The sequence below is a fragment of the Erinaceus europaeus genome, chromosome 8 (assembly GCF_950295315.1).
Source record: "Erinaceus europaeus chromosome 8, mEriEur2.1, whole genome shotgun sequence".
Taxonomy (NCBI): Eukaryota; Metazoa; Chordata; class Mammalia; order Eulipotyphla; family Erinaceidae; genus Erinaceus; species Erinaceus europaeus.
Window position 1 is genome coordinate 115,749,491 of NC_080169.1, and position 10,966 is coordinate 115,760,456.

At 49.1% G+C, this 10,966-nt stretch overlaps 1 protein-coding gene across 1 annotated transcript in view; it reads right to left on the reverse strand.

The window, feature by feature from the left end:
• Positions 1-10,167, reverse strand: part of EPHA1 (EPH receptor A1) — a 31,206-nt gene extending 21,039 nt beyond the window's left edge. The window contains exons 1-3 of the mRNA XM_060196746.1: positions 10,037-10,167; positions 9,124-9,191; positions 2,935-3,216 (exon numbers count right to left, since the gene is read on the reverse strand). Coding sequence (XP_060052729.1) covers positions 2,935-3,216; positions 9,124-9,191; positions 10,037-10,118 — 432 coding nt within the window. The 5' untranslated portion in view covers positions 10,119-10,167. The remainder of the gene's footprint in view (positions 1-2,934; positions 3,217-9,123; positions 9,192-10,036) is intronic.
• Positions 10,168-10,966: the final 799 nt, after the last annotated feature.

Consider the following 10,966-nt stretch of genomic DNA (forward strand, 5'->3'; position numbering starts at 1 on the left):
TCTCTTTTTACCTCCAGGGTTATCGCTGGGGCTTAGTGCCTGCACTACGAATTCACTGTTCCTGGTGGCCAGTTTTATTCTATTATATTGGATAGGACTGAGAGAAATTGAAAGAGGTGGGGAAGATAGAGAGGGGTAGAGAAAGACAGACACCTGCAGACCTGCTTCACCACTTGTAAAGTGACACCCCCTACAGGTGGGGTCCTGGGGGCTTGAACCGGGATCCTCACGTGGGTCTTTGCACTTCATACCATGTGTGCTTAACCCAGTGCTCCATTGCCTGACCCTCTCTCTCTCTCTCTCTCCCTCCCCCTCCCCTCTCAATTTCTTTCTATCCTATCTAATAAAATGGAAAAAATGGCCACCAGGAGCAGTGGACTCATAGTGCTGGCATTGAGCCCCAGTGATAATCCTGGAGGAGAAAAAAAAAAGATTAATTCATTTTTAAAAACTTTATTTGATAGGATATAGAGAAACCGAGAGAAAAGGAGATAGAGAGACAAAAAGAGAGACACCTGGAGCACTGCTTCTGAAGCTGCCCCACCTGCAGGTGGGGAGTGAGGGCTCAAACTCAGGTCCTTGAGCATAGCAAAGGATGTGTTTAACAAGGTGCACTACTGCCCAACCCCAAGATTTATTCATTAATGAATTCTAAAAAGATTTTATTAATGAGAAAGATAGGGAGAGAGAGAGAGAAAGAAAGAACCAGACATCACTCTAGTACATGTGTAGTTAGGAATTGAACTCTGGACCTCATGCTTGAAAATCCAATGTGCACCTGCTGGGCCACAGGACTTATTAATTTATTAGCACAAAAGAGAGAAAAGGACAGATAGACAGAATCAAAGCGTCCCTCTGGCACAGGTGATGCTAGGGGTCCAACTTGGGACTTTACATTTTTAAACCCCAAAGGCTTAGGGAGACCTTCTTGGCTGCCTGAGCTAAGCCCTTCAGACTGCGCAACAATCCCACAAGGTAGGATGCATAGCCGCTCCCATTTTACAGATGGGGAAACCGAGGCCAAAGAGGACTGAAGCCCTCAAGCAGGGTTGCTCAGCTACCACACGAGGGAGCTAGAGCTGGAAGCCAAGCGGTTGGGATGCTGGGATTCCCGCTACTCGGAGGAGTTCACAGTCCAAGAGCTGATCAGCTAGAATGTGAGTCATCCCTGATTTATCACCAATAACAAACTTTACAACACCTTCTCTTTGGAAAGAAAAATGACAGCACATCCTGTAATCATGTGCTGCTTAGTCTTTGGCATTCCAGTATGTTCTCTTGAGTAGGCAAGGCAGAGAAGTCACAATGTCTCCCTCCACCACTGGGCTATATATACTCTGGGATGAGGGGAGGTGAGGGTGACAGTTATCATGGTGGTATTATTATCAGCACTAGGTAACGAACCCAGGACCCTTCATACGCATACCTACATTGAACATCCTCTCAGGGTTAATTTTATTCTCCTCTCTCCTCCCCTCCCCCTCCTCCTCTCCACTCCCCTCCCCTCCAATTCTAGAGTCACACTACACTGAGCACGTCCAATCTCAACTATTCCTATTCTACCCTACCCTACTCTATCACCAAGATTTAACTGGGGCTTCACACCTGTATGATTCCACCACGCACAATTAACAACCCCCATCTTTCTTTTCAGATAGTGAGGAGAAAGAGAAAGAGAGAGAGAGAGACCACAGCACTGGCCCACCACTCACAAAGATTCCTCTCTTATATGGTTCTTCTGTGTACTGGCAGGTGGGCTTGAACCCAGGTCCTGTGTACTCTTTCAGATGAGGCAGCTCCAAGTCCCTCATTCTTTTGTTTGTTTTTTTGTTTGTTTTCTGCAGTACTGCCCCACGGTCCTTGGAGCTCCCCCTGGTGCAATCCATGGTCCTCCCATGCAGTGCTGGGACTCACATCCAGGGTCTCATACCTTGCAAGCTCTTGCTTGACCAGGTGCACTATCTCTCAGCCCGTATCATCACCATCAGAAGAGCTGGTGTCCACACCGGAAGAGGTGATGCTGAATACCTTCTGGTCACCCCCCAACCCATACCACAGGGGCACCAAGGGGCAGAAGCACCTCCCGATTTTACTTTGTGTTTTCCCTTTCTGTTCTTTTGTTTTGTTTTTCACACTCTGAATATATATCAGAGCACTACTCAGCTCTGGCTTAGAGTGGTAGCGGGGATTGCAAATAGGGCTTCTGAGCCTTTTTACTTCTTAACTTCTGTCTACGAGTGAGATTATCCCATATTCATCCTTCTCTTTCTGGCTGATCTCACTTCACGTGATTCCTTCAAACCCTTCAAACTCCATCCACGATGAGGTGAAGAAGGTGACTTCATTCTTTTTTTATAAAATATATTTATTTATTCATTTCCCCCTTTTTTTTTGCCCTTGTTTTATTGTTGTAGTTATTATTGTTGTTGTTACTGATGTCTTCGTTGTTGGATAGGACAGAGAGAAATGAAGAGAGGAGGGGGAGACAGAGGAGGAGAGAAAGAGAGACTCCTGCAGACCTGCTTCACCGCTTGTGAAGCGACTCCCCTGCAGGTGGGGAGCCGGGGCTCGAACCGAGATCCTCTCACGGGTCCTTGTGCTTTGCTCCACCTGTGCTTAACTGCTGTGCTACCTCCTGACTCCCAACTTCATCATTCTTAACAGCTGAGTAGTATTCCATTGTTTATATAGACCATAATTTTTTCAGCCTCTCATCTGTGGACTGGATTTGATGTATTACATCAAAGCAAAGGACTCTGCAGGAGGAGGGGGGGAGGGGGCGTTGGGGGTCCTGGTGCATGATGGTGGCAGAGGACCTTAGCTGGGGGTGAGAATGTTTTGCTGACACCTATCATGGTAAGGAATAGTTCCTGTGTGTCAACAGCTGTAAACCATTAATCCCCAACAAAAGAAAACAAACAATAACAGGAGTACCTTCTGGAACAAGGGTCTCCGAAGCTGGATGCCCACGTCCTGGTCGCTCTCCATGTACAAGAGGTTGAAAGTTTCCTTGCAGCCCAGAGGCCCCGCGTCCCCGGGGAAGCTCTTGCAGTCGCGCACAGTGAACTGCAGCTCCACGTGCACGCGCGAGGCCTCCTCCCCACGGTAGATCCAGTTGGAGCGGAGCCAGTGGTCAGTGTCCCCCCCCTGCTGCACCGGGCAGTCCTGGTACATGTACAGGGGCGTCCCGTTCAGGATCTGCTGCCCTTCACTCCACTGCAAAGAAAAAAGTCATTTCTGGGTCAGGTGGCCAGGGCAGAGTCCCCCCTGACCCGCCCAATCCTCACAGCCAGGCCTGCTCTCTCCAACACCTCACCAGGATCTTAGGGTAGGTAGCAGCCTCAGTGTTGAGGGGGTGTGGGGTGGGCAGATACAGCCCCTTCCCTAATGAATCCCGGCAGCCCTGGACCCTTTATTGGGTCCACTTTAATTCCAAGAATCTAAATATCAATTTTTACCTATGCCTTTTTAAAAAAATTTATTTATTTTTGAGAGAGAGAGAGAGAGAGAGAGAGAGAGAGAGACCAGAGCACTGCTCAGCTCTGGCATATGGTGGTACGGGGGATTGAACCTAGGATTTTGGAGCCCCAGGCATGTGAGTCTCTTTGCATAACCATTATGCTATCTCCCCCGCCCTGTCTTTTGTTTTTTTCTTTTAATGTATATTTTATTAGTTTTATTTTAATGGGAGAGAGACAGAGAGCCAAAGAACTGCTAAGTCCTGGCCTATGGTGTTACAGGATTTTGGAGCCTCAGGCATGGAAGTCTTTTTGCATCACCATTATGCTATGGAAACAGAGTTGGCAGTCAGCTGAGGTAAAGAACAAACACCTCATCACAGACCCCTGCAAGCATCAACCCGGCTTTGACCTAGCACGTTATGATTGGGCCCTCCTCAATCGCTATCGAACAGGCCATGGCCGGTGCGCCGCTATGTTCCATCGCTGGGGAGCCAGAGACGACCCGAACTGCCCCTGCGGCTCCAGACAGACTATGACCCACATAGTCAACGACTGCCACCTCTCCAGATTCAAAGGAGGTCTCGAAACTTGACATCAGGCTCAACCTGACGCTGTTGACTGGCTACGGAAGGGCAAACGCTAGAAGAAGAATTATGCTATCCCCCGCCCCTCTCCCACTTTTTATATATTTCACCTCCAGGGCTCTCAGGTATCCTGCAGCAGACCTCACAGCAGAAACTCATTCACAAAACCATTTGCTTTTTTGTCCAAAGAAGAGGCTATGCTGAACACTAAGACTCCCCCCCCCCCCCCCGCCCCCAGCTATGGAACAGCAAAGACGAATGTAGACTCTCCTATTTTGTTTGCCAAGACTTCAGTGCTCTGGGCTGACTCTCAGATACAGAGAGGGAAAGACATCACAGCACCAGTTTCCTTTCAGACAGTGGGGGGCAGGCCTGCACTGTGTGGGCTCCTCTGTGCAGGGGATCTCGTGGTCCTCAACAGTCCTGCTTATGGCCACTTCTCAAAACTCAGCAAGTGGCAGAGAGGATTGAACTGGATACCACCTGGGCCACTTAACCTCTTCTACAGTAAGTACTTTTCTAAGCTTTTATTATCTATTTTATGGGGGGGGGGGACAGAGCATAGCTCAGCTCTGACTCATAAAGTGTCAGGAATCAAATCCAGGGCCCTACACATGCAAGTCTTATATTTTGCTCACTTGGCTATCTCCCTAAGCACAGATAGAAAGAATTTTAGTGGCCTGGGAGGTGGTTCTGTGGGTCTTACACTTGCAGGCATGAGGTCCTGAGTTCAATCCCTAGCCTTGTTTTTCCCAGAGCGATGCTCTGGTTCTCTCTCTCATAAATACTACTTTTTTTTTTTTTTTTAAATAAGAACTTCAAACTCCATAATATAGAGTTCTATCCATAGCTAAGTCACTGTTGTAAGCACCTCCCAGGGGGAAACTGAGTCACAGGCACAGCAAGTTAAGTGACCTGCCCAGGGCACTAGCACCCAGCACGAAGCTGGGAAGTAGATACAATAGAGAGGCCAGGATCCAGAGCTCTGCTCCTAATCACTATGCCTCCTTGTGCTTCTGACTTAAAGGTGAAAAATGTAGTGATAGTGAAAAGTAAGCATCCTTTTCAGCGGTCCACCATGCTCACAGAGAGAGTCACTCAGAAGAAACTGGACCATAACTCGCTAGGCTGTTGCTAGTGCCGCTAGAGAAACATTTGAATGTTTCACCACACGTGCAGATTTCTGATGTGTGTTGTTTTACTTCAGAGAAAAACACCATAACACCATTTCACCATCCATAGAGCTTCCCTGGGTGCTGCAGTGCTCCCATGTGGTACCTGGGTTCAAATCTGAGGTGTCAAGCATAGTAAGATGCACAATCTAGAGAGTGCGCTATCTCTTCTTTAGGCTTTAAAAAATGTCCATGGGGGCTGGGTGGTGGTGCACCTAGTTGAGCACATGTTACAATGCACAAAGCCCCAGTTTGAACCCCTAGTCCCCACCCGCAGGGGGAAATCTTTACAGGTGATGAAAGCAGTTCTGCAGGTTGTCTGTTTCTTTTCCTCTCTATCTCCCTGTTCCCTCTGGAGTTCTGATAACTCTATCAGTTGTCTCTATCCAATGAGTAAATAAAGATAATAAAACTTAAAATATGTCCACGGGATTATGTACAGACAGACCTAATTACATATTAGCAATTCATTAAATAAGTTCCTATTGTATGGGTATGCCATAATTAATAGTCATTTACCTATCCTTAGACTTGGGTGGCAGCTAGGTTTTCCTGAAACTTGCACAAATTTCCATGGAGTTGTGACATCTAAGGATAGATGTTATAGATTTTATAAAGAGACAGGGCCACATGTCTAGGGGAGAACGAATTACAGAAGCCAGACCTCCCCTTCTGCATCCCATAATGACCCTGGGTCTGTATTCCCAGAGGGATAAACAATAGGGAAACTTCCAATGGAGGGAATGGGATGAAGAACTCTGCTGGTGGGAAATGTGTGGAATTGTAGCCCTCTTGTCGATCATTATTAAAAAAAAAAAAAAAAGTAACAAGTAACAAGTGAAAAGAAAAAAGAAGACATGGCCAAAATGTCTTCCCCAAAAAGGCTCTGTCAATTCACACTTCTAAAAACAAGGAACTAGGGCTCCTGTTCTCCAAACCTTAACAAAGGATAAGAATACTCTCACTTTGGGCTAATCTTGTAGATCAAACAGTCTCATTTGCATCTCACTGAGGAGTAGATTGAACGTTTGTTATGTTCAATGTCTATTTGCATCACTATGCCATTATCTGCTTGGAACATGGCCTGATACTAGGCAGTCTTCATCTGAATGACTTTCCCAGCATTACAATGATTAATCACTTGACTGATATGTGTATTTCAAATATTTTGTCCTTGCCTGTCATGCTAATGATGTGTTTGAAGTTGACAAGACTTCAAGTCATTTTACACAATAACATCTATTGCTTTTCCCTTTAAGGTTTTTCTGTTGTGGATTTTGCTTGGGAAGCTCACCCCAAACTTAAAGAAAGTTCTATATTCTCTTGTTCTTGCTTTCTATTAAAGATTTATGTACTTATTCCCAAGAGAAAACCAGAACATTACCCAGCACGTGTGATGCCAGGCATCTAATCAAAGTGTCAGGCTTAACAGTCCAATTCTTTAGCCGCTGCACTGTGGTCCTGGGTCCACAGCGTCTTCTAAGTCATCTGTGGGTTTGGGTTTTAGGTTTTGATTTTAATATCCCTAGAATCATTATTCTGGGGTATGTAGTGTGAAGCAGAGCTGTGATTTCACTTTTAATCAGAGACATTCAATTGTTAATTTGCTGAGCTGTTCTTTGCACACTGACTTGCAGTTCCAGGGTCAAACCATATTATTAATGTCTCAGCTATGTAGGTCTGCTTCTGAACTTTCTACTCTGTTCCACTGACCTGAGTGTTCTTGTGCAATCTATACGCTATAATTATAGCTGATGAGGATGTCCTGCTATTTGGACATTTTCCTTGTTCTTTAAAAAGAAAAGTCTCAGTCATTCTCAAGTCTTTTCTCTGCCAGATGGATTTAAGAAAGAAGCTCTCAGGCTCTAAAATATTCCATTGATATTCAGATTGCAGCACCATTCATTATTTTTGAGAAAATATCCAGGCCCTTACACCTTTGTGGTCCAGGAGGTGGTTCAGCAGAGAAAGCTTCAGAGTTCAATCCCTGGCATCACATGTGCCAGAGTGATGGTCAGGTTACATCTCTCTCTCTCTCCTTCCCAATCTCTTTCCTAAATAGATAAATGAACTAATAAAAATAGAAAGTTCCAGGGGCTGGACGGTAGCTTATCGAGTTAAGTGCACATGGCATGGAGCGCAAAGACTGCCTTAGGATCCCCATCTGCAGGGGGGTCGCTTCACAGGCAGTGAAGCAGGTGTCTATCTTTCTCCCTACCCTCTTGATTTCTCTCTGTCTTATGCAACAACAACAGCTATAACAACAATAACAATCACAACAAGGGCAACAACAAGGACAACAAAATGGGAAAAATAGCCTCCAGGAGCATTGGATTTGTAGTGTTGGCACTGAGCCCCAGAAATAACCCTGGAGGCTATATATATATATTTCCCTTTCCAAAGGGCTACTGGGGCTACTGGAGTCAATCTTATCTCTGGAGAAAGAGCAAGGAAAACTGTGAGTTGATGCTGGGACCATGAGTGAAACACACGTTTTGGGCTTTTTGTAGAAAGTTCACAGATGGGGCAAGAGGTGCCAAGACAGTGAATGAAGTTGGACAAGAAGGTTCCCAGAGCCTCCTGATTTGAAAGAGGAAGCTGTGCTGATGGGGAAACCTTGGTGGAAGGCCTGATGGGGTGGTGGGTGGTGAGAGTGCCAGGCTGCAGCTGGAGCCAGGAGAAGCAGATGTTCCCAGCTGTGCCTTCTCTCAACCAGTCCCAGCAGAGACAGATGGGGGAGAACCAGCTGCCAGAGGAGCAGCAACAAGGATTCTTTCACTCATCACCCGCCCGGTGCAGCTGGCTGCTCCATGGGTGCGTTGTGGAGAGCCGGGTCTGCATGTATCTGTCTCTGGGTGTGTTTTGAAAAGAAGGGTAGGAGAGAAGGCACAATGGACAGTGGGCCTGAGCACTGCTACTGTCTCCTTGGCTCATCAGCGCAAAGCTGTGTGTATCCAGGGCTGCAAGTAGGCCCTTGCTTCCCTTCCAGCCCAATCAGGGGAGTTATTGGAGTGAGAGGTGGTGGTGAGGGCGGGGTGGTGGTGTTTGAGGCCATCCTGCTAGAGTAATTAGCCGCTTTATGAGCTGAGGCCCTAAAAAGGGGTTGACCTCATCCCTCATCCCTCATCCCCCAAGCCCCAAGGATTTATCATACTGAATTCATCCATTCATTGTCATTATAAGTCATTCCTGGGGAGCCTTCAGTGGAGATTGGGGTGAGGGTGGGGAGGGAGAAGGAATTAGCCCCAACCAAGTCTCTCTGTCTCCCATGAAATTCTCTCTGTCTGACAGATGTGATAAATGGATTATTGGGGAAAAAAAAAATCTGTGATGCACGGTGTGCTGGGTTGATGTGGACAGAGAGAGAGAAAGTGAGAGGGCGAGAGAGAGAGAGAGAGAGAGAGGAGAGAGAGAAAACCCTGGTTTTAGGGATCTCTATTGGGGCAGTATTTATCTTGGGGTGGAGTTCAAAGAACCTCTGAAGAATTTGAAATATTGAAGAATCTTGAAGAATCTGAAGAATTGGCTCTCCCCTCTGAGAGGGGGAAAAAAAAGTGCTCTCACTTTACAGAGTATAGTTTTACCGGGTTCCCTGACCCCTGACAGCTCAGAGTGGGCCTCCCCCTGCACACACACACACACACCCGCCAAGATATTCCACCCCTCAGGCTCTGGGGCTGGAGGAGGAGGAGGAGGAGCACACCCCAGGGGGCGAAGCCTGACACCCCCCCCCCCCATCTCTCTGGGGCGGCTCTGACTCACTTTCCCTCCCCCTTAGGAGGAGGCACTTCCAGTTTTTCCTGCTCTTTTTCTCTGTCCCTCCACCCACATCTCCGCCCCAATTTCCCACTGGCTGTGGGGCCTTGAACCCTGGCGTCCCAAGGCTTCCCCTGCCCGGATACTTACCCCATCCTCTGGAGGGTCCAGTAGCCAGCCCAGCTCTCCCTGTGCCATGCGAGTGTCCATCAGGGTGACTGCAGGTGGTGGGGAGGGAGAAGAAGGGACCCGTTACCTCTCGGGTAGAACACCCCCCCCCCACGTGCACCATCATTCCTTACTGAGGGGGCAGCCCCCTAGGGTGCAACATCCGGTTCCCAGGAGCTGGAACTTCCTGAGGTGGTGGGGGAAGGAGCCCTGGGTTCCTCTGTCTTCCCGGGAGGTGTGAAAGAAAAAAGGTCAAACAACTGGGGGAGTTGGAGGCTGGGTCTTTGACCAAAGTCAGCACGGGAAGCCTGGGGTGGGGTGGGGGAGGGACCCCACAAAAGGCTTGCACCTTGAGAGTGGCTGGGCAAGGGCCTTGCTCAGCTTTTGGGTGACAATGACTGAGTGGACAAGGGACCTCAGAAAGTAGGTGCTGGGTGGAGAGGGCCCCATCACCGGTCCAGGGTCTGCTCTGTCCTGTGGCTGACCCCAGGTCTGTCTGGAAACTGGGGAATGGGGGGTGGAGAGTCTGAGAGGTTGTGCAATTGAGCTCTCCATGGAGGAATTCTGCCCCTCGAGTCCTAACTACTCGGTGGCAGGTGGTTCTGTCGCCCGGTCTAGGTTGGCACAGAGGGTCAGTTCTGAGTCTCGCACCGTGGGCACCCCACGATCGCCAGGTGTTTGTGGAGGGTGGGGGGAGTAGGTCGGGAGCACCCTTGCCATCTCTGGGTGCAAACGATCTGGCTGGCAGGGCCGGAGGTGACTGACCCGGGACAGGTTGGGGTTAAAGAGCAAAGACTGGCCTGGCCAGGGCCTGCCCTGCTCCTCCTGCTGCAGGAGCGGGGAGCCCGCGGGCCCCGGGGTGAGGGAGCAGGGCCGGGGTGGGGAGGGTCGGTACCTTCCTTGGCGCGCGCCCCCGGGGGCAGCAGCAGCAGCAGCAGCAGCAGCGCCGCGAGCCCCAGGGGCCAGCGCCGCTCCATGGCGCCCGGCCGGGACCTGGGACCGCGGCCCCGGCTGCTGGGGCAGGTCGCGGGGTACTGGGCGGGCCTGGCGGGGGCGGGGGGCGGGGCCAGGAGGAGGGGCGGGGCCCGGACCTCACCTGGCTCACCTTCTTAAAGGCACAGGGAGGGCAGGAAGGAAACTTGTTAGACAGGTAATTAACTTCCCCAACCGGAGGCGCCTGGGCCGGAATGAGACTACGGGCTCCGCCTATGGGTGGGATGAGGAATGGACTGTGATCCTGTCTTACTTTTTTCACAAAAGATGCATTTATGAATGAGAGAAAGCGTGAGGAGGGGTTGGGAGGCTGGGCGGGAGGAGGAAGAAGAAAGGAAAAAGGGAAAGAAGAACAAAAAAGAGGGAGTGAGAGAAACCATAGAGGAAGTAGGAGGAGGAGGAGGAGAACAAAAAAGAGAGAGGGAGAAGGATGGGGATAGGGATGGGAGAGAGAGAACCATAAAGGGAAAAAGAGATAAAAAAGGAAGAGGAGGAGGGGGAGGGAAGGAAGAAGTAGAAGAAGGAAAAAGAGAGAGGGATAGGGATAGGGGAGGGAGAAAGAGATCCAGAGAGAGAAATAGAAAGAGGAGGAAGAAGAGGAAGAAAGAAGGAAAAGAAGAAAAAAGAGAGAGGGAGACAGATAGGGATAAGGAGGAAGGAAGGGAAGGAAGGAGAGAGAGAGAGAGAGAAACACATGTTGGCCTTATCCTTGCAAGTCCAGCAGTCTACCCACTACAGAACCTCCCACCCCCAGGCCACCTCAGTCTTTATTTGAATCCCAAACCAGTGTGGATGCAGCCTCATACCACCTTGCCCTTGAACACCACCTTTG